Raw genomic sequence first — 21,457 nt, forward strand, 5'->3', positions numbered from 1 at the left:
TGTGGCATTTGTTTAGGCTCTCCAGCGGCTGGCAATTTCCTACCCAAGAAGAGCATATTAATACAGTGAAAATTAGGCCATCCCAGCCAAACTGTGCCAATGTTAGAATCTGGAGGGCACCCAGATACTGATTAAAATAGCCAGTTAACAGAAGTCCCACCACTCTGCTCTGCCTGAGGTGTACGGCTCTCTGCCTGATAGGCCAAGTCGGCCAAATTCTGTGCTCAGTGTAGAGCATGCAAATGCAGCAGGTAAAAGCTGAACACACCATGACTCAATCTAGGGAACTTGTATGGGTGCAGGAGCTCCAATGTGCACATAATGTTCCCGGGCACATGAGATTCACCAGTCATTACTATGAAGGAGATATTTGCATGCATAGCCTTGGCCAAACAGATTTGTTCCCTCCATGAGGATCAATGGGGAAACCCTCACAATTAAGCTATCCTTCAGGATCAGGGCAAACAAGTATACAGTAATCTGGAATGAAATGGAAACTGGGTATTTTAAACTGCAATGTGTTATTTTTCAGTATGTTTCAGCACAGAGGGAGCTTCAGAAATACAGAGGTAAGATGCTTGATGTTGGATTCACTAGGGCTACAAAATTATTATTTCCAACGGTTTTCTTCTGGCAGGTCTCCCCAGCAAGGCCTGCCTGGCATTGTTTCAGCACCAGGTAAAAATTAATCTCCCCCCACTCTAGACTGTTGACAGATGAGGATGATGTCTTAGCTGCAAGTCCTCTTCTAAAGCTTCTTGTGACTGTTATCTTTCATGTATGTTTTCGTATGAATGTGTCAAAATAATAATATATACACGCACAACTAGGATGATCCCATTGCTGAAAAGTACGTACCATCTCATGATGCTGTAGGCCTTTTACCCATTGCCCTGTGGGGCATTTCATTGTCTCTCAAGACAGACAGATGCCAACAACAAATATTCTTATGAAGAGCAAGACTCAAATTATAACCCAGTTGTGAGCCCTGCTTCAATCTCACCCTTTTGAGGAGGACATGCAGGAGGGGGCTCCACCTTATACTGTGCTTGACACTGGCAAATTCCCCAGGCCCCGGCTGCAATCTGATCCTGGTCCTGCATGCCTTCCAGTTGGCCCAAGAAACAATGTTCTGACAAAATTTAAGAACCTTGACACGCTCTTTCTGTTCTTAAACTTATATATCCTCCCACCCAGCAACCAGAACAGTTTTCTTTAACTTGAGCCTTATTGCAGGTCTGTGTGATCACCTCCTAATCTCCTCATCTTCTTAAAAAACCTAATATACCGGTACTTAGGAGCCTCCCTGCTGGCTTCTTTAATTTTCTTATCTTGGAAACCTAGTATAGCTGCTGTGGATGAGTTCTGACCATGTTTGTATATAACCCAAACACTCTGGGGCTTTTTTTGGTGTGTGTCTGACAGAACCGAAGATAAGTTTGGTCAGAAGCGCCCCCCCCCCCCATTTTGGTGATAGAACAAGGGATGCAGCATGTGACTATCATTCTCACGTCAAGGGCAGAAGCAACAAACCATTTCTACAGCCAGAGGCTTCAAATGAAAGGAAAGTGCTACTGTTGCCTTGTCCTGCTTTCAGACTTCACAATGGCACCTAGTTGCCTACTCTGTGAAACAGAATGCTGAACTACACAGATTTTTTGTGTAGTCCAATAAGGTTCTTACATGCCAGCAGAATTTGAAAAGGGCCTTTTAAATATCCTGAATGTTAAACCCTCCCCCATTCATACATTTCTTTGCCTATGTGAAAAGTACATACCATCTCATGACGCTGTAAGCATGAAACTGCGCCCAGAGCAATGGGTGATCAGGTGCTGGAGGCCAGAAATCAGCTGTGGGTATTGCAGCACCTGTCCTGCACTTTGTAATCTGCCAGTCCAGTTGGCTTCTCAATGTGGAGTGTGGAACATGGGGTAGCACAGATAGCAAAACTTCTTAGGACAGACCTACATTTACGATGGGATACTGAGATGGCAGTGCCTTGTACTGAATGCTTGAAGATTTGTCTGACAGCTGTAGAAAGGAGGGATCTTGTTAAATTTCATAGCAGGTTGGAACGAAGTGTGTGATAATTGATATGAGGCCATTCAAAGCTCTTAATGTTGTAGGGAGGATCTCTGGGAACCCTAGTGTAGACTGAATATTTAGATAAGAGAACCCAAGATGCTCTCCTGAACATTTTCACTGGGCTACCTCGTTGAAACAAAATACTAATATATGGTGTTTCAACAAGGTAACCCAGTGTAAATTTCAGTGGAGCATCCTGGGTTCTATATCAAGCCGTCATACAATGATCTCAACATGTCTTGTTTCACCATATCACCTAAAAACTGTGCTCCCACTACAGTGAGTTTAAGAGATACAAAAAGATACTTGCATACACACTGTAAAGAATGAGAAGTCTTGTTAGCATTAGCAATTTTTTATTTTCCTTTTTTGTTGCATAGGAAATGCAGTACTTGCTTCCAGTAATCGTATTGTAATGTGAGAGGGTGGTAGCACTAATGGTTGAATACAAGAGTTAAACTAATCCACACCAGCTCAAAAACCTGCAGAGATTTAGTTGAAAAAAGAATGGATGCCCACAGTGATTCTCAACCAATTGCAAATTTTCACAGAACATAATAAAACTAAAATGATAACTCTGAGAGTCAATACAAGGATACTAGAGGCACAAGGGACCCGATTCATTAAAAAAGTAGAGACACAGGGGTATTAACACAGGGCTGAGGTGATTTTGCAGCAGATCTCTCACATGTCCATTTTGTTACACCAAAATGAAAAAGAATTTCTCAATATTTGAACAGAAGAAGAGCCTGCTGGATCAAGCCCAGTGGCCCAACTAGTCCAGCATCCTGTTCAGGGCTGTCTTAAGCAAATCTGGTGCCCTGGCACGAAGATCTCTCTGGTGCCCCTTGCGCTCCACCGGGCAAGGCCAGGCGTGGCGGGCAGCTGGAGGGTGTGGAGGGGGATGCCAGCTGTGCTCCACCTCCACCGCCGCCGGCTCGGCCAAAGCGGTGGCGCGCCGCTGCCGTCCAGGGAGCCTTGGCTGCAGCACCGATGGGAGGCTCACCGACGGCCTCCCCGCATCCGCAGCCCGAGAAGAGGTGGGCGAGAGCAGCGCTGCCGGTGGGGCTGGAGGGCAGACGCCCTCCTCAGGCCATGGCGCCGTGGTGCCTTGCACCAGTAGCCTCAATGGCTAAGACGTCCCTGATCCTGTTCCCACAGTGGCCAACCAGATGCCTATGGAAAACTCACAAGCCGGATTCAAGTACAAGAGCCCCCTCCCCTCCTGTGGTTTCCAGCAACTGGTATTCAGAAGCATTGCTGCCTCCAAATACTGAGTCAGAGTAAAGTCATCATGGACCTTTGATAGCCCCCTCCTCCATGAATTTGTCTAATCCTCTTTTAAAGCCATCTAGGTTGGTGGCCATCACTGCCTCCAGTGGGAGCGAGTTGCACTGTGTCCATAAGTACTTTGATTGGCAAAACTGAGCAAGTGAGCCGCTGACTGTCTAATTGTGCAAAGAAGCCAACAGCAGGTCAATTGTGGGTATTCTCATTTGCTGAATGTTCCCACTAACACATTTTGCAAGTCCGCAAAGTGGCTGCAAAATCAGTTTCCTGCCTTCTTACAGTAGCAACGAAAGTGAAGGTACAGGGAGACTGTCCACTCAGACAATTTGCTCTATTTGTGCTCTCCAAGATCAGATTAAGGTAGAATGCCTTCTCTACATGGAATTGCCAGGGTCTTTTTCAGCTCTTGCATTTATACTACAGATCATGATGATTCCTGGCTTCATCCTTTCTATCTTGAAGTGGTGGTGGTGCTGGGAGTTCACTGATTTGAGGCATTGCTGTAAATGAGGATGCAGGAATGAGTACATGAAATCTAGTGAAATATTGAATTAGAAGTATTCGCTCTAACATTGCTTTGCACTCGGAAAGATTATGAAGTACAAAACCTCTGCACAAAGTCTAGCAGATTATGCCAAGAGAATTATCTTTTTGTTCAGCAGGACAGTAAAAATCCTTTATCTGTGCAAAGTGCAGAATAAGGATGCTTTCATCAACTTATTATCTTCTAGGGATCCTTCCCCTTGTCAAATGATGTGTATATTGAAGGTGTTCTGCTTCCTGATGGACATGAAATCAGGTGAACTCTTGGTAACAATAAATGCTAAAATTTGTTCTTGTCATGGGGACAGAGGAGGGGGACCTCAAATTTAGGGAAAGAATCATACAACAAAATCCTATGTTAATGCCTAGTGACTATTTATGAATCGGGCCCAAAGTTTATACAGACTTTTGAAGGAAAAAATTGCAACGGTGCATGAAACTAAATAGCCACATGAGGTTGGGTTTTTAAAAAGGTTCTTAAAAGTTTGTTTTAATATGAGGAGGTCTGATGTGAAGAAGGGTCAAGCATGGGAACCTGGTTTAAACACTGTCAACGAAGAAACCACTTTCAATGTCAGTTCCAAGTTGGAGAATTGTTCCTTACATTGAAATGATGTCTTATTTTTCTTCTGAGATAAGCTCTTAAGAGTTCTTATGGATGCTTCTAAGCAAAGGAAAAAATACCACCAGGCATGGATTTCTGATTTCAAACCCTATGCCTGCCCTTATTAATAAAAAAAAATTGCCCCCAACAAATAATACTGAATTTTAAGTTAAATGTATATATCCAAAATACTGAAAACACCCAAAATCAAGGAGGGAAAAAAAACAGAATTTGTGTTCTCAGTGAAATATCTTTAAACCTATCTGACAAGAACCAAGTCAGAAAAAAAGACTAACATAACTTTGAGTAATATTCATACAGCTCACTAAGCATTATGGAATAGCATGCATTAATATTGTACGGTTATTTTACATCACCTATATCAGAAGGTTCTGACAGACAGCGAAGGCTACTGGTGTAGAAAAAATCTTACTTCAGAAGAGCAATATAATACAGATTTCACAGGCACTACATTTTTAATATATCAGGTATTATGCTGGTTTTCTTATATTTCTTTCTGTCCTAAAGCTGGCATTTATAATAATGACCAAAAAGGCAAGGATTGAAGTAAACGGAAACTAGATACCAAAGTTGATATATTTCTTTTTTCAGATTTATATTAGTGCATAGTTCTCATGCAGATAAACACTGCTATGCATTTACATTGTTGGAAAGCAGAGTGAATTGAGCCCCAAGTTGTCACATTTTTGTAAATCATTTTGCCAGCCTGTAATAGCACCATGTAATGGATTTGCATTAAACATTAAATTGATTTCAGAATTGGTGACACAGTATTCACTACAGTTAAGTGCTATGGAATAGCTTCAATGTTACCTGCTATATATCAAAGCAATTTTCATCCCACTGCTTTTTTATTGGAAAAAATAAAAGGAAAATGTACTCGATACTAATTAGACTATTGCACAGCCTTGGACTTGATGGTGGCATAGCCGGGTTTTACTGTCAAACAGTAATACATGCATTGACTTCAAGACAAAATTGGCTTTGTAAGCTTGATTTAATGGAAACCTTGCCTGGTAGGCAGAGTTCACTTCATGAGACCTCCCCCAATAGATCTCATGAAAGATGAGTTTCTTTTAGGTGCCATTGAAGCTCTCCTTACATTTTCATGCCGGTCGTGGTTTGCAGTGTTTGTTCTATGGAGGCCTTCTACCAAAGTAAAATCATTTTTTAAAAAAAAGAAAAAAAGAAAGATATTTCCAGAGACACAATGCAAAGTATAATATTAAGTGATATTTTGTTTAAAAAGAAAAAAAACACAAGGAAAAATACCTGTTTTATGCCATGTATCTTGGTTTTTTGTCTTTTGTTTTGTGTGTGTATGTATGTGTACAGTAAATGTTAACACTGTTACTACAAAGCTGCAAAATATATGGAACAAAAAGAAAACTGTGAAAGAAAACTAGGTAGAGGAATTTTACATATTCCTGTGGGCTGACTGAATACTGTGGGGAAAAAGGTTCTATTCCTTCACTTTTCAACTCTTAAGAGAAGAGGGAGAGATCACCAAACAGCCAAGGTATACTCCTGGTGACTGACGTTAGATATCACTATATAACATGATTAATAAATACTTTATTGCAGGGGTGTGCAGAATGACAACAAGCTAAAGTCCTATTTTGAAAAGTGGTCAAAAGAATAGGAAACTACTAGCGGAGTCAGTTCATAGAGAGCAATGTTATTTTGCAGGGGGCGGACTGAGGAGGAAAATGGGAGCGGGAGCCGGTGTATCTGGCAGTTTTAAAAGAAAGGATCAGAAAGAAAAGTTGTTTGCACAAAGAATAAAAAGCAGTTTTGAAATGGGGGAATGGACATGTGAATCTGATTCTGAAGTGTGACCCAGGATTATTTCTCTATTGTAGACTGCACACCCCATGCAGTTGTCTCCCCTCAGATCTCCATTCTCTGCTCTACTTTGAGGAATAAAACTGTTTGTTCTCCACACCTGAACAGATCTGAACTGCTGTGTTTCTGCATGATAATAAGATGAACCAAAATTTAATTTAGTGTCTTTAATACTTTACAACCCCTGTTGGTAAACACCCTTGACCGCCTACCTAATGTTTAAAGCCTTTAAAACAATTTGTTTTATGAGATTCCGATCAGAATTCCCTAACTTTACCATCTTCAAACTTAATACGATAAAACACCTTCAAAAATACAGCATATCTGCAATGTCCATTTACAATGGTTCTTCAGTAGCCTATACTTCTCAAGCATAGGAATATGCTATACTATCGAGAGAAGGAGGGGGAAAAAATAACTGTATTTAAATACATACAAAAAGGAAACAGGAAAGTTTTCAACTTAAATCCAGTTCCCAGAGGGGGGAAAAGCAATTCTATGAATGCTGCCTTTATAACGAACAATCAGAAATTCCACTAAGCTAATTTGACAGAAATTTTCCTCATTTAAACAACATTACAAAAGTCCTGCATTATAAAATAGGGTAGAATAAATCAGTGTAATCAATAAAACTATACAACATACAAATTACATCGCTTCTGAGTGGGCAGATTTGATTCTCTCTCTCTTTGCGGCCATGACTACGGCATGCTCACTAAAAACAACTAACTGCCCAAACTATTGCTTAGTTTGCTTTGTTTTTGTTTTTTTTAAAAAAGGGTGCAATTTCGTTGTATATACAACCAATTTACTGGTTATACCTTGGCTTATAGCAAGGTTCTGACAAAATGTTTGTCTAGGCTTTTTTTCCCTTCACTGTGAAGCACTGAAAGCTGCTAATTTTTTTATTTTTTATTTTTTTTAGTGCACATATGTTTTAATAAAGTAATGCCCTGCTAAGTGCTATAGGGAAGGCAAAGGATGCTGGCTAGTGGATGTGATACCATAACACTAACAATCACACAATACAACGGAGCAAATGACTACTCAACCACTTATTTGACATATATGAAAATCCAAAACATTTTTTTCCTTAAATAGAGAATAACCAGTAAACAATTTTCAGAACTTGGAAGTTTTAAAAACGTGCATATAAAAATGGGCATTATATACTTTTTATTGAATGTGGATTGATTGCAATCTGCTAATAAAAATGGGTGTGGGATTTGAAGAAAAAGGGAGGTTTTTTTTTTAAGGCTTGCTTGTGAAAGGAACAGTTGTAAAACAAAAATTGCTTGAAGCAGGGTTCAGCTTAGTGCTTCACAGTTTGACTGCTTCTCTAAGAAGAGCCCTTCCTGCGTGTGCATTCAAAAATCACAAAAAGTACAAAGACAAACACCTAAAATACACTGCGTCAAGTGCAGCACCGACTTTGGTCAAATAAAAAAAAAATTAAAGAAAAATTAAGAATTGCTAAGCTTTTCTTCTACATGATATAAGCAGGTATTGCATATTTTCATATATCTGGGGAAAAAACAAAAAAAACAAAAGGAAGACTCCAAATAAAATGTAAAATGCAGCAACATCAAAAATACTGATAATCTAGCATCTACAGATCTCAGAATAGCACTGCCACTGACCGTACAGGACAAGAAAACACTACCGCTATCTGTGGAACAACTAACATCCTACTGAATTCTAAGATGCTGAAACTGACAATGGCTGACATAAAAGTCACATTTACAAAAAAGTGTCTCCAAATGCTTGACTAGGGAAAAAACCCCTTTCAATATAGGAACATGTGCAACAATTCCACAAATAATCGCTATCCAGGGCAAGGCACATTGATATGGAATTTTTTTTGTTTTTGTTTCGTGCAAATCAATAAAACAAAACAAAACAAAAAATTAGTTTCAGGGAAAAGATGAGGAGCAAAGTGTCTTCCCAAGAAATTCAGTTTACTTGATTGTATAGGACAGTAGTAGAAACCCTTCTGAAGGGCCGAACAAACATAGTTTAAAGGCAAGTGCCTGGATTAGGGATTACAATATTGTGTCTTAATGCACTCTACTTTACCCTACATTAACTATATAAAAATTAGTTACTAACACTAGAACATGCAGAGAATTTCTCTGATTAGCGAGACTCGCCAACCAGAACGTATATATATGTATAATATAGGAAACCTTCTTAAAGTTGCATGGGAAGCAAAGGGGTGCTCCGCTGTCTGGTAGGAAAAAAAAATCACTTGCATTTTTTCCTGTTTTTTTTTTCCTTTTTCTTTTTTTTTTGTACATAAGATTCAGGACATTTTGGGTCCAAACTTTTTTTCTTCTTCTCAGCAAGTGTCCTTGCTTTGAACTGGTATAAGACGTAGAATCAGCATTTTGCTTCTGTTTTGTTGCCTTTGCAGTTCAGAAAAAAACCAACGCCAGTTCAGGGACACAAAGGCGTTTTATTTTCTGGACAGCTTTCTCTTATTAGCTCAAGGGCCACAGTCCAACTCAGAGTGAAGCATACTTAAGGACATTTGTTTCAATGGGCTTAAGCACACCTACCTCTGTGTCTGGTTGTGGCCAAAGTATTTTGAGAAGTGATATACCCTATATTGCCGGAAACACATACTATTTTATCAGAATTGGCATAATCTATTATAGTGACTTTTAGCTTATAAAATTAACAGATATTATGATTTAATTTTAATTATGTGCTTTGATAACAGAAAATGATTAATTAGCATTTAATGTAGATAACATATTGTGGTAAAAGCACCATTAAATTTTGTATTTCTTTTTAAATTTCCTTCAGTTTTAAAGGGACACAAGTTTAACAATAAAAAACATAAAAAGCAAAAATAGCTCCCCCCCTTTTTTTCTTGCAAGGCTGTTTTTTACCCCGATAATTTAGAGTCCTGGGGTGGTAGGACTTGGAAAACAAAAATAGAATTTTCAACAATCTCTATCTTACAAAGATATTTAGCTATCCAATGAAATTGCACTTTTCTCAATTCAAAATTCGATTGTTTTGATTGATTCCTGTCAGTTTCTATCAAAACAGACCAACTTCCCCATTTCCGTGTGAATTTTATATCATGTTGAAAATCATCAAAAATGTTTCATGTAAGTGCAGCATTTAAACCTTTTTTCATGTGAACAGCAGTAGGTTGATATTTTATATTTCTCTGCAACTTGAGTGGAAATCAACCTGTTGATAATGCTCTTATGATTCATGTCACTTATCTAACTGCCGACTGTAAAATTAAAAACAAAACAAAACACCTGATATGTTACAGAAAAAACATGCCCCATGTCTGTCCTGTAAGTTCTATATTGCAGAATTCAGCTACTACAAAAGTTATCATGTATGTGTGTTCCTCATGATCTCTCAAGAAGTCCCACACCTATATGGGAAATTAATCAGTGAAAATACTGTAAAACAGCTAGGCGCCATGTGGAAAGTGTTATAACAGCAAGTCAGTAAGCAGCCAGCAGGCTAGCTCTACTACCCAGTGTCCCTAATGCTTACACTACCAGTTGAAACACTTCAAAAATTATGAAGCCCAAACATTTCCAGCACCATATGAGAAATTACATCGGTCACTAAGGTGTTCTTTTGTTTAAAAAAATCCCCTTCTCCCGCCCCCCCCAAACAATGTTACGGCCCTTGTCAATCAACCATAACTTTTGCCGTTTCTGAATGCGAGCAGTTGCTTGCTGTCAATATCTGTTCATCTCCCCTTCCATGGATGCGAACTGCACTGTGTTGCTGCTGCTTCCATGTTACAGAGTTGGGAAGGGGTCAGGTGGTCTGTCTGGTGGGTGGTGGGAAGCTGTGAGTTTTATCCCAGGTACCAGGACTGCAAGAAGGAAACAGAAAAGAAAGGGAAGATATTATTATTTTTTAAGTATTTATGCAGTGCTTTCAGCAAAATCCCTCGCATTTTCATGGCTAAGTGTAAAGAAACCTAGGAATTAACAGTGCATCCATTTGGCTATTTCTTGTGCCAAGGTACTAAACCAGTGAAATCACATGATGACATTGCACCTCTCCTTATTCTTTTTATGAACACTAAATAAGAAAATTGCAAATCATTACACAGATGTGACTGATGTGTGTATATTTGAACATACGGAAGAGACACAAGATGTCATGAGTGCTGCTCTATCTATGAACTGTCACTTAAATAATAAACCTGTAGGGCAGAAGTTTTCAACCATTTTGGGTCCACGGCTTCCTTGACCAACTTCATTCTTTCCGCAGCACCCCTGTGGGGCTCAGGAGCCCAGTTATGTCACCCCTTGCCCGCAGAGCCGGCAGCCCCTCAGCCCTTTTTGAACACCCTCCCTTGTGGAGTGTTCCCTCAGCCTCCTCTCTTCTCCCCTCTCCTTGGGAGTCTTCTGGGCAGCTGCAGCTGCTGCCCTGGTCTCTGAGCTCTCCACTCTGCCCCAAAGAGAGGTGCCTCTTCACACTGCCCCACAGTGGCCTGGGAAGCACCCCCTGGTCAGCCCCAGAGGCACCATTTGCCTGGGAAGCTTGTAGCCAGAACTGCTGCTGCAACAAACAGCTGTGCAATCCTTTGGGAGGCAGAGATGTGAGAGGGCATCAGAGGAGGGAAGGAAAGAGGGACAGAGGCCAGTGTTGCCCATGGCACCCCTGACCATCATTCAAGGCACCCCAGGGTGCCACTGCACACTGGTTGAAAACCACTGCTGTAGGGAACCCAAAAATAGGTTTAGGCAATTGAGGAGAGAGGATAAAGCAACAATACAAGAAGCATATGGCTTTTTGCCACATAAAGATTTCAGGAGCTGCTTGGAACTTTAGAAATTCTGGCAATACAATGAGTATCATGAGCTACACATTCCATGAAACCATTAAGACCATCTTGGATTAAAGTAATCTGAAGGTTGTGGCTAAACTTAGTTTACCTATACATTTCCCACAACTGAACCACACCCCTGGATTCTATTCATATGTGCCCAAACACAGTTGGATTCCCCTGAAATCCTGGAAAGGGGTGTGTTTTTTTGCTGTATCAATCTCGGACCAAATTTATGCATGTGAAAATATTGTGCCATATACACGAAGGTCCAATTGCTAAAATGGAAAAAAGGCTAAGATCTATGTTTTAAAATTGCCACATCAAGGCTGCCTCTCTATTGTCAGTTCTGAATTGTGGCTATAACATGTAAAATGGATAACTGACATCAGGGCCGTCTCAAAGGGATCGTGCGCCCTGGCGCGACGATCCCTCGGCGCCCCCGGTGGGCCGCCTCTCCGCCCACCTCCCTCCCGCGCTGGCCGCCCCTCGGGAGGGGGGGTGGGCGAGCGGGGGATGGGGGCGTGGCGCTGCAAGCCGGCCACCCTCCGGTGCCCCAGCTGGAGCGCTGGGAAGGGCGCGCAAAGCCCCGCGCTGCTCCAGCGCCACGTCCATCATCCCCCGAGGGGCGGCCAGCGCGGGAGGGAGGTGGGCGAGCGGGGGATGAGGGGCGTGGCGCTGCATGCCGGCCACCCTCCGGAGCCCCAGCTGGAGCGCTGGGAAGGGCGCGCAAAGCCCCGCGCTGCTCCAGCGCCACGTCCATCATCCCCCGAGGGGCGGCCAGCGCGGGAGGGAGGCGGGCGAACGGGGGATGAGGGGCGTGGCGCTGGAGCGGCGCGGAGCTTTGCGCGCCCTTCCCAGCACTCCAGCTGGGGCTCCGGAGGGTGGCCGGCTTGCAGCGCCACGCCCCTCATCCCCCACTCGCCCACCTCCCTCCCGCGCTGGCCGCCCCTCGGGGGATGATGGACGTGGCGCTGGAGCAGCGCGGGGCTTTGCGCGCCCTTCCCAGCGCTCCAGCTGGGGCTCCGGAGGGTGGCTGGCTTGCAGTGCCAGGCCCCTCAGGGCGGGGGCAGGTTGGGGAGGGGGCGCCCGGTATGCCGGCGGGCTCGCGGGGGCGCCCCTGGGGGGCCTGGCGCCCTGGTGCACCGCGCCACCTGCCCCTATGAATGAGACGGCTCTGACTGACATCACTGTCAGTTGCTATGAGGAACACAGCAGATGAACCCTGAAATAAGAGGCAACTGGATCAGCAAAAGTGCTGATACTTCTCTCTCTGGCCAAGTCTATGTTTGTAAATAAAGGTTAAACCTGGATAAAAGCTGTCTTCCATGAAATTAAACTAAAACGTATCATAGCACTCCATAAAATACAAAGCAATGGGCACAGATGTCTGTCATGACAGACTGAGGTGAACCACAGCAGGAAGGGGGCTGGAGAGGTGAATTGTTTTATTTCCAATAGATTCAGAATACTGTTGCACATCACCCCAATCTCGGAGCGGTGCAAGATCCCGGGGGTTCAAGGTGCTTACTCAGGGTTTGGTTTCCTCAGAATGAGGGACAGTAGAGACTGTGGTGCCTTTATGATGTATTAGTTACAACATATATACAACCTGAACCTACGATGGAGGGACCCATACCATTAACACCCCAAGAGGGTCTCCCATATCCACAGCCTTGGATTCCAGCAGAAATCAAGCATGGTTCTGTCTCTCGGGATTCCTATCCTGCATCCTCCTGCTTCTAGCTCAGGGGTAGGCAACCTAAGGCCCGGGGGCCGGATGCGGCCCAATCGCCTTCTCAATCCGGCCCGCGGACAGTCCAGGAATCAGCATGTTTTTACATGAGTAGAATGTGTGCTTTTATTATCTCTGGGTTATTTGTGGGGCATAGGAATTCGTTCAACTTTCCCCCAAAATATAGTCCGGCCCACCACATGGTCTGAGGGACGTTGGACTGGCCCACGGCTGAAAAAAGTTGCTGACCCCTGTTGTAGCTCATATACTTTAACTCTGGTCATTGTCTTTCTAACTACTAGCCAGTTGAGGGAGAAGAACCCACCCATTTTTTTCCTCTGGCACAGTGTCACTTCCTTTGTTACTTTCATGACCCATACATACGCTATTACCAAGAACGTGAATAACTGAATCCTCTATTAGATTTTAACCCTGGCTGGATACAGGCCTTAAAAGGATCTCAGGCATATGGCCAAGCCCCCAGCCCCAAACTCACAACAATACATTTTGTGTTCTTCAGGCCTGATGGTTTACATCAGAAAAGCTACCAAATCAATGAAGGCGTGAGAAGAATCAAAACCCAATAAAAAGTTATTTGATTTTGAACCCTGGTAATATAAAATAACTAGGCAAGGCCTTGTTACTGTCAGCTGAACAAGCAGACACAACACTAAAGGCCACCATGAGCTCAGTTATACACAACTGTGACTTCCGTTATCCATTTAAACCATCCCTCCACTATCTTTCAAATACCATGATTCAAACATCCATATGCTCATTTGAAGGTTGCCAAAACTTCTTACATATGGAAGCAGGCTTGTGTTCACTGTGTCTCAGAAGTCAGCCCAACTGTGAAGAACATCTCAGTGCCATTGCCATGTGCACCTAGTGGAAATTGGCACTGGTGTGGAGGAGTGGGGCTGAATCACACTGGTGTAATGCTTGAAACTAACTTTTGATTCTGTTTTTTTTAATATTGTTACCATTACCTATTGCAATAGTATCCTCTCATTCTTCTATGGAGTTCTGAGTGGCTTACACAGAGCCTTTCCATTTTATCTTTACAACCAGTGCTTCCCTCCCCCTAAAAAAATGTTTATGCGTATACTCTCATTTTCCCACCCCTATTTCCTTTTGAAATACTGCACCTCAATGAGGCCAAACTTAGATTCACAAAATGTTTAGGGGTGTGCGTACCCCCAAGAAAAAGCAGTTTTTACAACAACTCTGTGAGGTAGGCTAGGCCGTGATTAGGCCAGGATCACTGAAGTCTAACACCACATCCACTATATGTAAAGATTTTCTGGCTGTCCAGCTTTAATAATTTGCACCTTTTTTCTTTCTTTCTTTGACAGAAACAAAACACGTTGCCCTTGCATCACTGGATTTTATAAGTGACATAATAAATAAATAAATAATCAGCTAGGTGACACAAATCAAGGTGGTGTTTTTACTGTCCCTGTCATTTCTCAGACAAAATGAGTTTACACCAAAACACCCAGTATTATTAATATTTAAATTGCATATTAACAAAGAAAAGCAAAAATCCTGCTGGCTTTAAGATTACATGATTTTTAGCTTTGGCAGTATGTCATGGAGGCAAGTTAAATAAATATTGCTTTATTTAAAAATAAGTTGGCAAGAGAAACACAGTCAATTCAGATGACTAGTTTCCTTTTTCATCCCACTGGCTAATTCTTTGGTCTTTTTTCATCTCTCTCTCTCTCTCTCTCTCTCTCTCTCTCTCTCTCTCACACACACACACACACACACACACTTTCACCATCTTTCTTTTCTGATTTTATGAGTCAGAGCTAGACTGATAGTAATTAAATGAAATACCGTGTTTCTCCAAAAATAAGACACCGTCTTATATTTATTTTACTTAAGAAAATAAGCCTATGGCTTATTTTTGGGGGTGTCTTATTTTTTTATTAAGTACCGTATAGTTCTGGGCACCTGCCTCCTCCTGCCACGGCCGGCGTTGCTGCTGCTTGGTCCAGCTGTCTCGGGGCACACGGCCCTGCTTGGCGCCGACCCAGCAGGCCACCTCCTCTTCCTGCTGGCTCCCGGAGGCTCGGGGCGGTGGGCGCCGACCTGGCAAGCCTCCTCCTCTTCCTGCTGCGGCTTGGCGCCTGGAACTGGCTGTTGCTGCTGCTGCTGAAGTACTGACAAAGTGCCCAGCAGTGCCGCACGGAGCACCCCGAGCCACGGCAGGAAGAAGAGGGAGGAGGCGACCTCCAGAAGCCAACAGGAGGAGGAGGAGGCTCTTGCTGGGTCCCGCTGGCTCGTGGCTCCAGGCAGCATGCGCTGCGGCTCTTGTTGGGCGTTTTGACGGGGTTGCACCAGCAGCAACATCCGGGTCTGGGTGCCAACCCAACAGGCCTCTTCCTCTTCTTTGGCGCCCTCTAGAACTGCGCCCAGCACTATGGCTTATTTTTGGGGTATGTCTTATATTTTGTGAATGCTTGAAAATCCTCCCATGGCTTATTTTATAGGCACGTCTTATTTTATGAGAAACAGGGTAGTTTTTATATGTAACTTTTGTTCAAAAGGTTTTGTTCAAAAGGTTTTCGTGAAGGTTAGGGTGCCTTAGCTCATTATTTTATTAGCAGTGCTATTCACCAAATTAATATAGATTGGCGTTGATAAAATTACTCAAGTGAGTAAAGAATGGTACATTATTTACACAACTGAACTGAGTAAACAGCTTTCATTAGGGCCACTATGATCAGTGTTTACTAATAGTGCACTGATTCAAACACATCAATTCTATATATATTCACAAACTTCTTGTATTCATTTCAATAAAATTTGCTCTCATGTAAGTGTTATTAGAGAACAGTAAAGCTTGGATGGTGCGAAACATTACCCTGCACAGCAGACATCCACACACCACCCAAGTTTAGAATCATGATTCTAGGAGTTGCTAGCAAGAAGCCACATGTTTTAAATTGAGAGAAAGACCATTTGTCCTTAGTTGTTAGAGAAGCTATCATCAGAACCTGCCTATCAAGTTGATAGGGGCTTCCAATGCAACTTGATAACACACCTAACATGATTGTTATTTTAAAAGCATTTAAAGTATCATTCCTGTTACAGATTTACTGATTTATTGAAACAAGTCCCATGTAAAGTATGCAACTGACAGAGGCAAATGAGAAGTGTTAGGATGAACTAATTTTCAAAGTAGTGATCAAGAACGATATCTAGGTCTTAATTTATAGTGTTTTGTTGTTGCTGCTGCTGTTCTTCTGGTTGATGTTAATTGTCAGTTAGTAACCATCCCAAAATTACAGGGATTTGATTCAGACAGTCTGGATGCGTAGATGGCCTGTGTCACTTTGGGAAATGTAGTAAAACGCTTGAAACTATTTGCATTTTTTTCAGAATGTAGCTTGTGTATGGTATTTCTTTTAATAATACAGTACTCAGTGCACATTTTGGACAGCAGGGGGTGCACTTTTCCATGCCACTTCTTTCCTTTGCTACTCACTGCACAGGTTTTTTTGGGGGGGGGGGAGAATCTGCAGTGCTTCTGAACTCCTCTCAAAACAGGGTGGGTGGGTGGGGAAGTTTCTTCACCCATCTTACTATTCAGTGTGTGCCTTGCAGACAAGGTTACCCCAGAGCAGCTCTGTAATCCTTCACTGAAATAGGCTTTATTGATTGCTCTGGTCTATTGTTCCCTTTTCAAGTCCCCCAAGTTCAAGTTCATCCTGGTGTTACATCATGTCTGGTTGCTACGAGCAACCAGACAGACCCAGACGTGACTATCATTAGCAAGAAACACTCTGCTCTCCTCCCACCAACCTTCCAGTGGCTCTGACGTAGCAGGGCCACTGCAAACACATTGAAGTATTTATTCAGCCTAATTTACGACCTACCCAGCAAGCGAGACCCCCACTCCAAAACCCAATGCTGTTGTATATTTAATTAATCAGCCTCTCTCTGGCACTTGGGAAAGTTAGACAAAGGGCTAATTATTGTGTTGCACTCCCCACACTTTTTTTTTTTTTTTACTGAGGTGGGATAGGGGGAGAGAAAGAGTTGAATATTTGCATGGGAAAGAAAACTTATACGAGGCTCATGCCAGTCGCACCCTCTCCCCATAAACACCTCTCTCCCACTCTCCTGCCCTGCTGACATTTCATGAAATACTTTAGCTGCTTAAGGGAATTAGAAAAAAAAATCTGATGTGAATGTAACTCCTTCAGAGTTGGTATTCAGTAACACAAATCAACTCATGACATGTTTAAATTTAAATGCTAACCACACACTCTGAGAGTTACTTTAAAGGTTAGTTTTTAATCAATAGAAGTTGCTGACTCCGGAGTTTTGAGCTGCGCACTGCAGCTCTTGTGCCTTTGTCTAAGCCTTAAGGCTTTCAAACTTTTTTTTTTTTTATAAAGATGATTTTAGCAATGATTTGCAGACAGTGCTGTTGTGTTCTTGAGGAGCAACATGTCAATAAAGGAATAGAGTTACCCTGCACTGGGGGTGTCAATATGACTCCTGGAGGCACCACTCACTGTCTGGTCTGACACAATGGAAAGCTGATTAACTCTTTCCTGGCCAAACTGGACACTAAAAAAATCATTTGCAGAGATGTTCAACACTCAACTGACCACCAAAGATGCCTTTTTTCAGAATAAAATGCCCCAGTACACTGTTTACAATGTCAGGAGTCTGCCTCCCCTGCCCCCAAACATGCAACTACCCTTGATTATTGTTTGTTTGCATTTCAAAGGCATTAAAGAGCATGTTCATTTACTGGATTCACAACAAATTCATAATGTTTCACAGAAAAAAGTTCATAGGCAGTGGTTCTACTGTGGTAGTGTTTTAAATTTCCCTTTCCCTATTTCCACCACTCCAGGTGTGAGGGTAAAATATTTTGGATTGTTTTCGAATAGCAGCTTTTGACAAACTTTCAGCCTTACAATTGAAAGAAAATGTAAACTTCAAAATAAAGGGGGTGTTTAAAAGCACTTACACGTGCTGCCACAAATATGCTCACATTTGGTCTGTGATTCACAGATCCATCTAAGTAGTAAAAACAAGTATCTCTGTGCTGGAAGAACTTTTTGGCATGTTGGGTAATATGCAATCAGAAATGTATTCAATATTTCAATTTTTTAAATATATGGTCTTATATGGGATTCCCAGTGGTTTCTAGTGCAAGGAACTACTCAGGTCCACATCTGAACAGCTTCAGAAAATCTGCAGCATCAGAAATGCCCAGACCATTTACTGGGCCTGCACGAAGACTTCTCTCTTTTTTTGCCCATACCTGGGGCTACTACAATTCTGTGTTGTCCTAAAATGGATTTTACTGTCCTTCCCCCCATGCTCAAGGTGAAACATCAAGAAGAATTCTGCAGTCCAGTACAAGATCTTCACTTTCCTTTCTCCAGTCAATGAAGAAGTAATCTCATCAGGTTGAAAAGTGCTGACTAAGGATTTAATAAAGTGCCTGCAGATGTGTGTCATCTCTAAGGTATTCAACTCATGTAATGCAAAACAGTTCCACACTGAATGTGCTTATAAAATTCCATTTAACCATTGCTGAGCTCTGTTTTAATGTCCTCAGAGGAGTATTATCACACTCCCCCCTCCCTAATTTACAGCACTATGAAAGTTGAGGCTCTATACTGCCAGTGTCCTAAAATCCTCACAGTAGTAAGGTTTTATGAACCATAAACAATATCTACTTGACTGAATCCTAAACAGGAAGTCTGAAATGGCAATTACATTGCTTTGAGAATGTCAGCCTATATCCAGGGCTAGCTGCGGAAGGGGACTTAAAAAAGAAAAGAAAAGAAACCTCCTGGCAAGTCTTTCTTTGGGATTCAAAGAACATTGAAAAAACACCAGTCCTGGAGTTCAGAATATTTCAAAGAGAACAGAAACATTTATTCTCTAGTACACGTTTTGACTGTGCTAGCAGTACAGAAATAGACCAAAAGGTTATTCAAATAATCTTTAAAATGCCTGTCTTTTTATTTTTGGCTCTTAAAATTTATATTTTCAAACCCAAACTAGCCCAGTTTAAAAGATTTCTATCTGTGCATCCCCCTAAATAATGACATATTAGACAAAACAAACAGAAGTGGTAACTGAAGGATAGAAGAAAGTAAAACGAAGTCCTCAAGGGCAAAGTTTAATGCTGCGGAAGGAGGTTGTTAATGTGGAATCCAGAACTGGGTGTGACAAGTTGGCTTGCTTCTCAAAGCAAAATGGGTTATTTAAGGACATTAATACATTCAGAATGTTCTCTGACAAACTCCATAGGCTAGATTTTATTTCCTTCAAATGCATTCATAACTAAGGGCTTTTATTGATTTACAAAATTTCCCTTCTCTTCCAAAGAGATTGGGTGGCATACAGGGCATGTACAATCCCCCTCTCCTGCCAACACTATTTCCCTTACAATAATTCTATGAAGTAGGTTACGCTGAAATACAAAGATTAGGCCAGATCTCATTACTATTATTAATTGTGTTTATAGACAACCTTTTCTCCAAGGAGCTCAAGGTGGCACACATAGTTCTCCCCATTTTATCCTCACAGCAATGTTGTGAGGTAGGTTTGGCTGATAGGCAGTGACCAGCCCAAAGTCACTCTGTGGTCTTCATGGCTGAATAGGAACTTACAACCCAGGTCTTAGTCCATTAATATAACCTCTATTCCACATTGGCTTTAGGTTACCAGGGCCTAAGTTGAAGTGTTGACTTTAAAACATAACACTCTGAATAACTTGGAACTCAGGTACTTGAAGTAGAACCTCTTCCTATATAAACCTGCCCATGTATCAACATTGACAGTGGAGGCCCTTCCTGGGGTCTCACCCAAAGTAAGGTACGTTGTGTGATAAACCAGGCCAGGGTCTTTCTGTGGTGGTGCACTGGCTGTGGATTTGATGGGTGCCGTTGGGGGCTATCATTCTCTAGGACAGGAACAAAGAACCTCTGGTCCAGGGCCAAATGAAGCCCTCTGGGTCTCTTGGTCTGGTCCTCCATATTCTAGCCCAGGCAATGTCCCTTCCCTCCCACCCTCTAACCAGGCCATAACCATCACAGGCTCTGCTTCACACTTTCCTTGAGTGTCTTTGCCTGACTGAAATGTGTCCTTTAACTCCATAATGCCTGTTGCTTGCCTGGATGGAGGAAAGAGAGTGATGTGTGAGTGTGAAGAAACTAGCCTACTGTACAAAAGATACAATTCACATTTGTTGTGCTGCCTATCTTTGCCTTTGGCTCTATGCATTACTGGCATGTAAGCCTTCAAAGGTTGCCCAGAAGGGAACATGACCTTTCGGTGAAAAAAGGCTCACCACCAGTGCCATAGAGGGAACTCTCTGGGACTGAATAGCCTGCAGAGTTAGAGGATTGGAAAACTGAAGTCTGTGTGAGTCTACCCTGTTTTTTGATGGCCACAACAACATTAATATAGTTGTTTAGAATGCTCATTTTTTTAAGTATTAAGATATATCAGTTTTAAGATACATCAGTATTATCGTCCCGACATTGCAGCTGAGATGCTAAGGCTATGAGGCAATAGAGTGCGTAAGGCTCGAAGGTCTTTCAAAGCAATCACTTCCTGGTTATGAAATACCCTCGCAACAGAGGTGAAGCTGCTGCCAACCTTAGTTATAATGTCATCTTGTTCATTTATGGTGGAGATGACATTTGAAAAGGGGGGACTTTGTGGCACACCACAGCATAACCCTCAGCTGTCCCAGGGAAACCATGACATCCCATTTTTTCACGTGAAAGCATGGTGGCCTTTCTGGGCACTGTGATCTCGCCCCGAAAAAGTGCTTTTATCAGGGCCACATTTTGGGGTGCTATGCTCTCACGCAATAGTTGTGATCTTGCACGGGAATGCAACCCCAAAACACAATGTCCCATTTTTTCACCTCAACTTATAGGAAAAGGGATATTGCTGATCAGCACTTAAGAGGGACAACTTCACAGGCTGCATCAGTGGTAAGGTAAAGGTAAAGGGACCCCTGACCATTAGGTCCAGTCGCGGACGACTCTGGGGTTGCGGTGCTCATCTCGCTTTATTGCCTGAGGGAGCCGGAAGAGGCGAAAATTTCCCCAAAGGCACAAAAATTTCGAAGCAAAATATACACAAATTTTGTAGTGAACTGTGTTGAACTTCATCCTATAGCTCTATAACAAGACTTCCTTCCAACAACTAAAGTTGAAAACTTCTATAATATAGAAAGAGAATGCACTACACTGTTGTGAGCTCAGTTTTTATATTAACATGTTTTAGTACACCAGTTCACTGGTAACACTAATACTGCCTTTCCCTTTTTTTCTGAATGGGAAGTGAAGTACCCCATTTCCAAGAGACTGAAGTGGCGCAACTTCTTCCTGTTTCAGGTGCCCCACAATGGGGAGCTGTGTTTCTCAGTGGCAACAGTCATGGAAAGCAGGTGCCCTCCAATAACCTACCACAAAATTTATCATGCAGCAATTATTGGATCTACTGAGTAGTCCAG

The 21,457-nt window shown here is 42.3% G+C and overlaps 1 protein-coding gene and 1 long non-coding RNA gene across 11 annotated transcripts in view; one reads left to right on the forward strand and one right to left on the reverse strand.

The window, feature by feature from the left end:
* The first annotated feature begins 529 nt into the window (after positions 1–529).
* LOC117048295 lies at positions 530–18,509 on the forward strand. The gene is made up of 2 exons (XR_004426826.1): positions 530–569; positions 18,301–18,509. It is a non-coding gene; the product is annotated as an uncharacterized LOC117048295 (long non-coding RNA).
* NFIA (nuclear factor I A) overlaps positions 9,529–21,457 on the reverse strand; it is a 398,911-nt gene continuing 386,982 nt past the window's right edge. For all 10 annotated transcript variants that reach the window (XM_033151951.1, XM_033151947.1, XM_033151946.1 and 7 more), the window contains one exon: positions 9,529–10,244. In XM_033151951.1, the coding sequence (XP_033007842.1) occupies positions 10,227–10,244 (18 nt within the window). In that variant the 3' untranslated portion in view covers positions 9,529–10,226. The remainder of the gene's footprint in view (positions 10,245–21,457) is intronic.

Source organism: Lacerta agilis, chromosome 6 (assembly GCF_009819535.1).
Source record: "Lacerta agilis isolate rLacAgi1 chromosome 6, rLacAgi1.pri, whole genome shotgun sequence".
NCBI lineage: Eukaryota > Metazoa > Chordata > Lepidosauria > Squamata > Lacertidae > Lacerta > Lacerta agilis.